General features: G+C 36.1%; 1 protein-coding gene across 1 annotated transcript in view; it reads left to right on the top strand.

Annotated features, from left to right (window-relative positions):
- Positions 1–13792, top strand: part of trhde.2 (thyrotropin releasing hormone degrading enzyme, tandem duplicate 2) — a 211446-nt gene that overhangs the window by 18026 nt on the left and 179628 nt on the right. Inside the window, exon 3 of the mRNA XM_685797.10 lies at positions 512–638. Within this exon, the coding sequence (XP_690889.3) occupies positions 512–638 (127 nt within the window). The remainder of the gene's footprint in view (positions 1–511; positions 639–13792) is intronic.

Below are 13792 nucleotides of genomic sequence, written 5' to 3'. Positions count from 1 at the left end.
CACATTCTGTGAATTTGATGACTACATGTCATTTTTACGCATTAAATCAGTATAAAGTTTTTATATGATTTGCGAAGGATAAGACACAGATGAGTGGAGTAATAATGGTAAAAATCACATAAATAAGTTGCAAATAAATAAATAAACAATAAAATAAATATAGAGAACAGGCTTCAGTTCCACTGGTAAAAGCAACTTTTCTGGTGAATCTTTTTTTTTAAGATTTATGGGTAGCAGTTTTTCATAATTCAATAATAACATTGCAATCATGGTTGCCCTGCTTAAAAAAAAAGGTTCTTGGGTGAAAATGATTGATTTTTAATTTTGTGGCACTCTAGTTTTTAATGTTTTGCATAATAGATGGCGGATGCACTTGAAAGATGAATGAAATATTCAGCCAGATGAAGGCGTTTGGTAGATAAATTCACCATGGCTTATTCTACAATTCTCATCAAGGGAGCTGAACAAGAGTTCATTCTGACTTCTGTTCTCTGTTGTGTTGTTGTTGTAGATTCGGCTGTACGCCAGACCTGATGCCATCCAGAGCGGATCGGGTGACTACGCTCTGCGCATCACCAAGAGACTCCTGCAGTTTTACCAGGATTACTTCAAAGTCAAATATTCCCTCCCCAAATTAGGTAAGCCGGCCGGTGAAATGTCTTCATCTTTATCTGGCTTCAGTGACGCTGCTAAAACTGGTGATAAATGTTCTTCTCATCAGATTTTTCATTGTTCCTGCTGTCGGTTCTGTGTGACTTCATGTTTCGTTTTGGTGTAAAGAAGTGAAGAGTGTCGATATCAACACAGTTCTTGTGTTATTGATCCTCAAAGTGCTGCAGGCGCGTGCGTCTGTGTTTGGTCTTGGCACCTTGGCACGCACCTTGCGTGTGTTGTGAAAGTGTGTGTTTGTGGCTGTATTGACTTGTGTGTGTGCTGTATGTAGTTGTAAGTGTGAGTGTGTTTGTTCTGGACGACTCGTTTCGCTCCATTGGGTTCCTGTCAGCTCTCTGTATTCATTTGAATGTAGGCATCAATCTCTCTGGGCTTCTGTCTGTCGCTCTCCTGCCGTCTGCTCACTCATCTCCAAATGTGTGTGTGTGTGTGTGTTTCAGCAGGCATGTAATATTAATCATGTGCTTTACTCTGTAAACGCTCTCTGGGAAGCAGTTGCTCAGTTTGCTAATAAGGTTAAGACCCTCATCATTTTCACACACACACAAACATTTCGGTGCTTTTCTTTCTGCATTTCTTTCTCATCTTTGCCTCCTGGAAAAGCCGGCTTTAGTTGTGTTATGTACAAGACTGTCATTCTGCTTCTCTGTAACATATTAGCCAGCTAGCATCTTCAAAAACACAGCTAACTGCTTAAGCTGGATTATCTACTGTAGCAGGTTTTTAAGAGACTTTATAGTTATAACATTACCTGTAATTACATTTGAAATGTTCAGTGCTAATGAGGAAAATGTAGCAGTCTAGCTGATATGTTTCCCTTGTGAATGAAGTGTAATGCTTTGTATTTACTGTAATTAAAATGACTATCCTAAACTGTACATTTCAATTTTAATGTAAAAAAGCATGTGCTTATGCAGTATGTCAGAAAATAACACAAATATATTCTTTTTAAAGTAGACGTGCTAAAGTGTGCTTGTTTCTCACAAGAGTTAGCACATGATGTTCTGTCTCAAAATCTTTTCCTTGCGCTTCATAAAGCTTTCAGTTGTTTACAGGACACGCGATGATCAATTGCTTGTTGACAGTCTTGTGATTTACAGTACAACAGGATTGGCATCTTTTGAAAGCTCTACACATGCTCTCGTGTCACTAATGAGCCTTTTTCATTACTGCTGCTCTATTGATTGACGTCCTGCAGGATCCTTTGACTGAACCTTTTGAAACATGCCGAACCCTTTAATGAGGCTCCAGATTTTCACGACCTTTATTTTGTCGCCCGCTATAAAGAGAGTCCCGTCTGACTGTTCAAATGTCACGTCAGAGATGCTGCCTGTACAAAAGATGGAGGTTGTTTTGTTTGGTGACCTTAAGACACTTCTGACATGTTGCATGTGATTTCTAAACTGAAGGACGAGATGATTTCAGCGTGAGATTTGAGAAATGATGTGGATGTAATGAATGCGTCCGTTATGTAAAGGCACCATCTGTGTGTGGAGTGTTGGAGCAGTTGCAGAGCCTCTGGCCTTCAAACAGAGACATTCTGTCTTTCTGCTCATGCAAAGCACAAAAACACAGAGAAATCAACTCAGAGCTTACAGGTTAAGCAGAAAATCACATCTCAAGTGCCTGAAACACCTCAATGACGTCTTTTAGTTTGTAACAAAGCACTTCTGAGCGCTTGAGTTTATGTGTTCTGAGAGAGTTTTTAGTTATTTGGTTTGTTCTTTGACTTAAAGGATAAAGTTCTTTGTATCTACGCCTCTTGGCATGTGATTCGGTGCTAATGGCACAGCGATTTCTCTCAGTTTGTGAAACGACAGCACAAACCGCAGCACGAGCCGTTCATTAAAGTGTCTCATTGTTCACCCGTCGATTCTGAAGCAAAGTCCAATTAGAGCAACTTAATCAGAGCCCAGATCAGCTTGACTGACAGAGGAGACAAAGAGCCACCAAACACTTTCTCCTTTAGTCTCTCTCTCAAAGAGGGAGAAATCAGCAGGAAAGAGATTCAAACAATGATGTAAAGCAGAGTAGAGAATGGACTTTGTTGTCGGGCTGCATTTAATAGCTCAGTAATCAGTTTCATGCTTTAAGAGCAAAAGCCTCCAGAAGCTTCATCAGCAGTGAAGAGTCGCATGCAGAATGACAATCAGATGAAGAATCAGAGCATCCACAACACCATTCTGCCACTTAGCTTTCATTATATCAGTAAATATCCTCAATCTGCTAGAATTCAACCGCTGATGCTTTTAGAAGGGTCTTGATGAAGGCAGTAAATAAAAAAAAAAACAAGTCCAACGTTTGCAAGCACTTTCATTTAGATATTTCTCACCCACAGATCTGTATGCCAAAACACACACAATGGCTAATTCTCAGATTTTATTGACAGTGTTTTGTCACCGTCTGTCTCTCAATCTGTAAATCAAATACGATGCTGAAGCTTTAAGCGGTTAATAAAGCATTAAATATAAATTTAACAATATAAATTATTTAAATGTAAGCTTTTAAAATGAATGGCATCTAGTCAAATAAATATAATTTGACAATACAGAAATTATCATTGACATATGTGCGTTTTTAATTCTTTAAAAATGCTTAATAAAAATATTCATTCATTCATTTTCTTGTTGGTTTAGTCCCTTTATAAATCCGGGGTCGCCACAGCGGAATGAACCGCTGCTTAATAAAAATAAATATTTATTAAAAGATTAAATTAATAATTCAGTTCTATTCATTTTTATTTCTATAGCACTTTTACAATGCAGGTTGTGTCAAAGCAGCTTTGCATAGACGTTCTAATAAACTGAAATTGTTTGAGTCCAGTTTTCAGAGTTGAAATTCAGTTTAGTTCTGTTCAGTGTGGTTTAATTTTTACTGCAGAAAGTCCAAACACTGAAGAGCAAATCCATTGATGTGCAGCTGCACAAGTCTTAAATTAATCTAGCTAGTGGTGACAGTGGCAAGGAACAAACTTCACCAATTGTTAAAAGTAAAAGAAAGAATCTTAATAAATACATGTATACAGAAATACACTAACATTAAAAAATTAAAAAATCAATAAGATATTTTATGTTGTAAAACAAGACAATTCTGCTCAGCAAGGCTGTATTTATTTGATCAAAAATACAGTTAAAAAGCTGTTAAATTGTGAAAAATTATTACAATTTAAAGATTTTTTTTTTCAAATTTTTGAAAAAAAATTTTGGTTTCAAATTCAATGTATTCCTGTGATTTAAAGCCTGATTCCTGTGATTTAAAGATTCAGAAAGTATTATGTTATGAAGATTTGCTGTTCTACTATGATCAGTTATTATTTGTGCGAAATCACTAATAAAGATTCTTACAATCACTACAGAATTTTTTTTTACTACGTTGAATTTTTTTTGGCTAGTATCATGGAAACTGACACATTTTTATTTGCTAAAATTTTTTCATAAAAATAATCGTTTCGAAAGTTCACAGAAACAAAATTTTAAAATAATGACTTTTATTTACAATCTTTTTTTTTTTCTTAGTTTGTTTTTTTACCTTTTAAACTCACTCTTGAACAATTTCTCATAATAAAAAAGCACTTTTAGGTAAAATGGTACTTGGACATTGAATGGTATTCTACCAGTTTCCCAAATAACAATGGTATGGTATGGTATTTTATATTAAATAAATGCAGTCTTCGTGAGCAGAATACGTTTATTATATTATTCATTATTCCAAATTTGACTGGTAGTGTACAAATATACAGCATTCAGCATAATTAAGTACACCAATTATCCAATTCTCAGTGACTATAGGCAATGCATTTTGTTGCACTTGAACAAAACAGACGTATTAAACAGATGTATTTATTAAATTAATACTTTAGTCACCAAACATACATTGAAATTAAAAGATTATGCAATTAAACTTAAGCAAAAACGAAATTACAACATACAAAATTTCAACTAAATTTTTTCATATTTTTTTTCATTGATTTTTTCTCTTATTTAAATTAGTATTTAATATTTGTCTATAACTTATAAATTAGGGTGTATTAGTTTTTGGACCGTTGTGGTAAGTTTTGCTTTGTTAGATAAGCTCCAGATTTGGCTTCAGTACTAATGTATATTCACAAATATAATACTGTATAGCTTCCTATTTAAAATATGAATTTAAAAGAGAGATTTGTGAGGGGTGTACTTATATAATCTGAGCGTAATGCAAATATACACAAATACCATTGTGTGTGAATTATGTTTATTTATATTAAAAGCATTATTGATATAAAACTTCTGGTTCATTTTACACAGTGGAAATGGAAGGTCAAGTGCATTACATTTTGTGAAACAGTGTTTGATTATTTAGTTAGTATGTCACATATAATCTCTTAAGGCCCAAGGTGTTTTTTTACATGCATTTTTTATTTCTCTTTGATATTTGGGATAATTAGAACCTAATCAAAATAAAATCTAAGTATAATCTTTTGATATGATGTACTTTTAGAGAAAAATGATGTCCATATATGTAGACTCGTGGTCCGAATTTACATAAAACACTTTTTCCTGATTGTTTTTAATGCATATATAACATTTACATTTTTTTTTTACTTGCTTTAACTATCAGAGAGTAAATACTATTTTTTCCTCATTTTAGACAGTTAAACATAGTGTTTGGGACGTTTCCTATACTGCAAAACAGTTGCAGGATGACACTGTCTGTAACAAAATATAAAACATTCATAGTATTTTAAATAGCCACTTAAGAGCTAAAATGTGCTGTCCACATATGTGGACGCTCAAGCCCTAGGAGGTTAAGTAAAATGTAATCTGAATATTCTATACACTCAAAACATGCAGATGTATTAAATGGTTCAATTTGAAACAACATCCCGATCAACCAATCAGATTCAAGGGACATGTTTAGGTTAATGCCAAGTAAACAAACTCGTTTCTACACCATTCTTGATCACCTATCCATTCCATTTGATTTTAGGGGTGAGTAAGATTAGTTTCAGAGGTCAGAATGGTTTTAAACAGGAACACTGTTTCGGGATCAACAAAAGATCACTACTCAATACTGTAAAATTGACCAAATCACATCAACCCTATTGAAAAGTAAGATCAATATGTGTTTGTATTATTTCCAATTACATCCTAATTCAATTTCACTTAATAAAAACAGGCTTTACTGATAAATGCATTTCAAATTTGACATGACAGCTGGTCTTTCGGTGTCCTCTGTCAATATAATCAGCTTGTATGACGGCTGTAATGGAGCACATCATCTGTTTGTCAAGAGAAATAGACATTGTGAGCGTTTGAAGAAGCATTTAGTGTGTCCTTTGAGAGGGACGTGATCTTTCTTAGATATTGATCTACTGTAAGTGCTTCTCAGACGGAGATCAATGATCTATCAAAAAGAGGCCGAGTCGACAGCAGAATGAGACTGACAGATACAGAGCAATGCAGAAGGAAATCCAATACGTGACAAATGTGGACGGGTTAATCTTCCATTGCTGTTAAAACAAAGCATAGGTGTGAAGTGTGGTGGACAGTGGGAAAAGAACCAGTCCAGACCAATCATATCAAGTCCCAGTGTCTTTCAGCACAAGACACTGCAGCTGAATAAGGTTAAACAAAATACTAGTTGGGCATATTACTTTAAAAAAGTAATTCATTATCTTTATGAGTATGATTAGGAAAGCACCAATAGGGAATGTTTGACCAATATCAATAACTGGAAACCGATGGCTAACATATTAGTCAATAAATATGTACAGTATTTGTCATTTTATTTTCCTGCGTGACTGAAAAAACAAAAGGCTTTAAAACTTCAGAAAAGTTTCAACTGATCTCAGAACTTTATTAATCAACTATTCTTTTTATGGCCAACTTTCTTTTAATTAAATAAAATCTACTGAAAATAAAAAAAGCACAAATTAAGCAACAAATCACTGAATATATATCAAAATCGAAACAATAGGTTTGTAATTTAACAAAGGTACAATGGGTAACCTAACAAAGGTTTAGTTAAAACACAGGGAAAAGGTCTGGCTAGGTGACAAAGAATCAGTAGCAACACGAGAACCAAGACCCGTAAAAATGCTTCATAATGTTTAATAAAGAAAACAGACTCGTATATAAGTGACTTGTATATATATAGTCCATCTAATCAGTCCATGTAATCAGTGAGAACAAGCTACAGCTGTGTCTGTGTTTGAATGTCCAGATTATTGTCAGCTGCTGTAAGGTAATAGGTGCAAAGAGTTCTGGGAGTTGTATTTCAGTAAGAATACCGGAAGTAATCTCCAGCGGAGAAAACACAGCTGCAAATCACAACAGATACCAATATGCAAGTATAATGTGCAAGTTACTATTTACTTTTCACAAATAGTAAGAGTTAGAAACATTATTAAAAAAGTAACTAATTACCAGTGAAAGTAACTATTGTGTAAGGAGCCGATCACACCGAACACGTGTTTTGCTTTGAAAGGCACAACTGTTGAATGGTTTACGGTTTGAATGTTTTAACAGCCACAAAGTGGCCATCTTTAAACGTCTCTCAAGCAGTATGCTCGGGCATTCTGTCTAAATGGTCAAACACCAAATTCTCCAAAATTGCTTTCGAAGCGTATGATTAAATTTCATATTAAGAATCAGCAATACAACTAAATAACAACTGTGTCTTTCATTTCTAAACATTCGAATCACACAAAATCTGCAGAAACTCAAAGCTGGTCCAAGCCCCTCTCTTGGAGAGTCGTCAGTCTGAAGCGATCATTGATTGGCTCCAGTACTAGTAGGCGGGGCTTCGTTCGCCATGTTGACCGCTTTACCCCATTAAAACTGTATGAGTGACATGTCTTGTGTATCCTACAGTCTTTGCGGTAGTGAGCATTTTGTGCGCTGCTTATGTGTCCCGCCCGCCTCATGTTTTTGTCGTTGCATGTTCTGGGCATGCAGTTGAAAAAAGTCAACTCTGAGTGGAAAAAGCGTGCTTCGTCAAATGCGTCTAATTTTATTGTCCCATCAAATAAAAGCAGAGGCGGGTTTTCCATTGAGTTGACAGTAGTGTTTTTATTAAGATTTTATTGATGGGGGTAAGACTAGTGGTTGCAATACCAATATCATTAACGCTCGGGCATAATGCACAGCTGATTCAGTGGTTGCCTACAGAATAAAAAGCGCACCACACTTCTTTTTTCCCTTGTCAACAAAAAAGGCAGTGTGGTGCACCTAACATTTTTAGAACATTTTTGTTCGGTATGATCAGCCCCTAACTCTTTAAAAAGGAAAACAATGTTGAAATACTTGAATGTAATGAATTAATGAAACGGACACTAAATAAAGTAAATTATTTTTATAAAACATTGTAAACTATTCTAGAGATCAAATTTAACACCTGAGTGTAAATATTATGATTACTATAGTAGAACAATAAACCATAATGGTCAATAATGCCTAACGACTATTGCACAGACTACAACTGTCCAAAAATGAGATAAGAATTGCAGCTTCTTAATAAATACTAGATAGAAATCTAGATACAAATCAAGATAGATGTATAAATGGGACATTATGTTTAAGTATGCAAATTATGCATTGCTTAATGGCAGAATGGTGGCTCAGTGGTTAGCACTGTCGCCTCACAGCAAGAAGGCCCAGCTAAGCCAGTTGGCATTTCTGTGTGGAGTTTGCATGCTTTCCCTGTGTTGGCGTGGGTTTTCTCTGGGTGCTCCGGTTTCCCCTACAGATATGCTCTATAGGTGAATTGAATAAGCTTAAATTGGCCTTAGTTTATGAATGAGTGTGTGAATGCGAAAGTGTAAGAGGCCGGTCAGAAAAAAGGAGCGCGGTGCACTTTTTTATGTCACTAGGCTGTTGATATTAATATAATTTTATAATTAATATTATTGTGATATTCTTGATTTGTAAAGTCATACAGCTCTGGATAGCCCAAAGCAGCAACCACAAGTGTCTCCCCTTGACAACACAAACACTGCAGGCAGCTCAATGAAAACTCCGCCTCTGCTATTCCTCAGAGTTAACTTTTTTTTTTAACTGAGCACTCACGGCGCGCAGCTTCAATACTCATGCACGTGAGTGACAATCACACAGTATGAACTGTCAAAGACACGATCTGAGAGAATCGCAGATGAGTCGCCGATGCCTGTGAGATATTTGGCGTTCTAAATATCTGGAGCTGTCGGCGATTCAAATCATGCCGTGTGAAATGAGTTTTGACTGAAAATAACATCGGCAATCGCCTACAGCCAATAAGAGAGCGACATTTACTTGTGTGTGTGTGTGTATTTGCAGGCCAGCAGGAGGTTGGGGGAAAAGTTAAAAGCGATCATTTTCGGTTTATTTAGACGCAAGAAATGGAGGAAAAATTAGTGGAGGTTTGACAGGAGCACCCGTGTCTGTTTGACGTTTTATACAGAAAGTTAAAAAAGAAAGTTGAGGAGAAATTGCTAATTCCCTTCAAACCCAGGTGAGCAAATATAAACATTTTCCACCCCATTAAAGGCTTCTTTTTCGTTGAGTAGTTAATAACAAAAGATTTGCTACGTGTTTTTGGCTGTGAGACGTAGTGTGGACGAAGTTGTCGGTGATTCTTCCAATTGTATAGTCATGCAATGTTAAAGCCCCTGTCGCCGATCCATCTTGCAGTGTAAACAAATCAGCAACAAAACGCCAGTCCAGATAGTCATGCAGTGTGAAAAACATCTGACACAACTTTGAAAATCGTGCAATGTGAACTCGGCATGCGGGTGTTTTCCAGTTTTGGTTAAATGGAATAGCATCCGCTGGATAAACCGCTGGAATAGTTGGCGATTCATTTAGCTGTGGCGAGCTCTGAAATAGAGACTTAGCCGAAAGAAATTGAAGGAATATGTATTCATTTCTAGCACAAATATCTGAACACCGGGTGAGGTCAAGGTGTTTTTTTGTTGTATATAATCAGGCAACTTATGTATGAAAAAAATCCTTCAGAATATGAATAAATCTTTGTCAGTTGGTGTATGTAAGTGCGGCTGAATTGGATATGAATGGCTTTTTTGTTGTTGAGAAAACAGACTTTACAAATTTGTATTGCAATTGAAATTTTACAGCCAGAAACTGCTACAAAAGAAACACTTAAATGTATTCTGTGTTTCCTTCCTTACACTTTATGAAAAGCCAACTGTCTCAAAATTGATAGGTGCATGAAAAACATGTCTCGTCTTAACTACATATTGATCCAGGAACAAGTTCCTCATGTCTGAAGGATGTAAAGCTCATGTTTCTCAGTGATCACAATCACACACACATGACCTTCACATTTATTTGATCCCAGATGCATGATGGGAATGATGATATTTATCACAGTCAACTCCTGGCTGCCATAGCTTTATGAGATTACAGAGGGCATTCTGGGTAATTTCTTCAGTCTTGTGGAAAACACAGAGCTGGAGATCAAACTGTGTGTATTAATCTGAGAGAATGAGATATTAAACAGCCGAGGAGATTTGATGTTCACATACAGCAGACGCTCTCAGGTGTCACAGATGCAATATTTTCTGAGGTGAAGGATTGATTTTGAGGAAGATGGGGTTGTTTTCTATTTTCGAGTTCACTTATTGGCTGATTTTTGCAGTTCATGTGCTCTGCAAGGTCATGTTTCTGTGTAGCCTTCCTGCTCTCCATGTCATTATTATTTATTATAAACACAACCATCACATTTTCTTCTCTTTATTTCTTTCTCATTCTCTTATTTGTTCTCTGTTCTCCGTGAACCCATCAAAATAAATAAATAAATAACTAAATTACCCATCATCCCTCACGTCTTCAAGAACTGAAGCATAAGCTTCTCCTCTAAATACCTCATTTTTGTGTCTCGATCACTATCTCTGTGAATGTTCTGGGTCGGGCCCTTAATACAAAAAAATCCCAAGGATAATGGTAATCTCTTCCAGAATTCATTAAAACTAATCATCAAGGTCGAGCGAGGGGCGTTTTGAAAGCGTCTCACCATCGCTGGAAAAGTGACGGTCATAAAACTGAAGGGTGTTTCACTAGAGATGAAAAATGAGCACATTATAAAAGAATCACAAAGCCGCTGTATGTCTGATGAATGTTAACAGAGCGACGCTCTTCGCCTCTCGTCTTTTACTCTTAAAGTGTTTCTCAAACAGACCTCTGACCCTTCAAGCTCTGCTAAGGGTTAAGATTGAGACTCTTTCCTCTGAATAATAATATTATGCTGTTAACACAATGAATTTTAGTATACACTGCTTACTACATACAGTACTACAAGTACTATTTATTATATGTATTATTTGCACTTTATGCTAATTGTAAATATTCAGAATATCCCATAGATACAAAAACAGCTATATTTGTACTGCACAGTGCAAAAATGGTATAAGTACCATAGTATCCAAGAGGAGAAAAGCATGCTATATTTAAAATCATTATTTCTAACACATAATGTGCCATTAAATATGATTGATGAGTTAATTTCCCTATTAGATAATTTTTTTATTGGAGTACAAGGACATCATTATAGTCACAAAAAATATTAATTTCTTTATTCATCTGATGAAAAAATGTAATATAAAAAGAAAATCCACCATTACTTCCTTTCCTTCATATTTGAACGTAACATTTCCAAGCTCTGACTGAAAGCTTTACAGTATATTGTTTTCCATTAGCAGGCTTGCAAAGCCAGAACTCTTTTACAATGTACTAATACTTTAAGTGTGTGTTTTCCTGTGTGTGTGTGTCTGCTGTGGTTTATGATATGAGTATGAAGTCACATGATTAAAGGGACCTAGCTTGTTTGTGCTTCTCTTCAGATATCTTCAAGTGTCACTTTCACCGCTCTATTAATATTACATGAGCTCTGCTTTGCATTGCAATACAAGTTCGAAGACTTCATCATCCAGATATAACAGCGAGAGCAGTCGTTATTCACAAACACGCTTGTGAAAGTATTTCAATAAATTTGATTCAAGCATTTTAGTAATATTCATAAAATTTCCATTTGTTTTTTTTAATAAGTCTTTATACATTTTTATTGTTCATTTATTTCTATTTCAGTTTTGTTGAAATGGTGCCTTTTAAAATACTTTATACAATTCAGTTCAATTCAATACTTAATTAAGTACTGATTAAATTCAGATCTGTTCAATACAAGTTTAATTTCATTTTATGGTATAGGCCAACAAAAGGAAATTCTTTTTTCAATTACTCTTTCTCTACTTCCGTTCTTCCAGCCTAATCTCATGAGGAAACGTGGGTATTTTACGTTTTGTCAGTTTAGAGTTCAATCATACGAAAATGTACGATTTTAAAAAGGAGGCGTCGCACCTAAGCCCACCCCTAACCCCAACCGTCATTGGGTGATAAGCAAATCATACTAAACTGTACAAATTAGATTGTACAAATTCATACGAATTAGCCACTAAATCAAAAAGTTTCAAATTGCCATGAGATTGCATTGGTTCTTCAGTTCATAAAAGAAGATATTTTGCACAGTAGATGTTATTTTTTTTTGTGGTTTATTTTCTTTAAACTAACTGCAAATACATTTTAAAGTATTACCCTGTTTAGAGACCAAATTAAAAGAAACTTTAGATGTTATGCTAATTAGTATAATTAAAATGAGTGCTGATCAGTATTTTAGTATGCCATGCTTAAAATTGTATTAAGGACATTAGCTTGTGTTTTTCCTGTGGTTCTTATGAATACAGCAGAGAATGAAATGTGATCCAGCATCTCCAGAAATCTGCAATAAGCTCACGTTTCTCTCACTTGTCATTTTTTTGTGGTTCTTCAGTCTACATTTTCAGCTTTCAGAGCTCTGGCACCAGCAGTGAAGCTTTTTTCCAAGAAACACATTGACCTTTAGTATGTTTAATCACAGCTCTCTCTGTGTGTGTGTTTTTTTGTTTGTGTGTGTGTATTTTGTTTGGAGATGAAGCATGATGAAAGCTGGAAGCGTTGTTTTTTTTCTGCTGAGTTCAGGTCTTGCTGAAGGCGAAGTCGTGGCCCTCGTGTCTCTTCATCCATCATCTGCTTCTGAACTCTCCAGCCTCTGCTCTCTATCGATTGTGTCCATCATTTCTGTCCTCCTCCTGCTGAGACTCAAACCTGAAGCTGAAGCAGAATCTCCTGCTGCTGTTTCCTTTACACAGATTAAAAGCAGCTTTGCTGAAGGTTGAGGGATCCAGACATCAGATTACACTCGAATACAGCAGGAAACACAGCTCTGATGTTTCTGCCAGTTCAGTTCACTGTCCTGTGTAATCTTTTCCCTGCTGTGTGTGGTTCCCAAAATCCTTAGCTTTGACTAGAGCTGATATATTCAGCAGGTGAGCAGGAGCTGCTGGTCAAGTGTAGAACCTCGTTTTCAAGCTCAAATCAAAATAAGAAGGAGTTTTAGATTATAATAAATCATTCAATTCAAGGCCGAAAGCTGCAAAGCAGTCATCAGTGACTAAAAAGAAAAATAATATTCACCTCAAGAAAGAATGGACAAAAGGAAGAAAAGTCTCACTTTTATCACTCTTTAAAAGTTTTGGTCTGGGTTTGTGTCATTTTAAATGACTCGTTATGTGCTGATTTACATTTTCCTGTGATGTGGAAAAAAAGCAGGTGAGTTAGCTGACTGGGGCAGAGCAGGATTCTCACGAAGACCTTTGGCGCAATACGGCTCTTTGTTATGACCCGTAGATTCAGTTTAAACTCAGTAAAGGCAAGCTTCTTTGGCGATGATGTGTGCAGTGTTAGATTATACATTTAGCGGACATTTGCACTGAACATGCAGTGAATGCAACGCATCGAGATTTGGGCACCTTCTCCGAAAACACTCAATTGATCTTGGCTGGCGGATCAACATTTACCAGATAATCACTGTCATAAAGGTACTTTTCACTCTTCCCCCGTTTGCATTTCCCATGATCGCTAAAGCTCCCTGTCATCTGACACCGGAGGGCCTCGAGTGACTGACAGCTGATATGAACCAAAATAGCGGCAATATAATCGTCTTCTTGCAGACGTGGCTATAAGCATCGGAACTGTTGCCAACTACAGGCCTAGGCCAGTCTTTAAATCCTCCAGCCAGAGGTCTGAAAACTTACATTTCCCCATGTTTTAATTTA

The sequence above is a fragment of the Danio rerio genome, chromosome 4 (assembly GCF_049306965.1).
Source record: "Danio rerio strain Tuebingen ecotype United States chromosome 4, GRCz12tu, whole genome shotgun sequence".
NCBI classification, from domain to species: Eukaryota; Metazoa; Chordata; class Actinopteri; order Cypriniformes; family Danionidae; genus Danio; species Danio rerio.
This window is presented reverse-complemented; position numbering and strand designations above follow the sequence as displayed.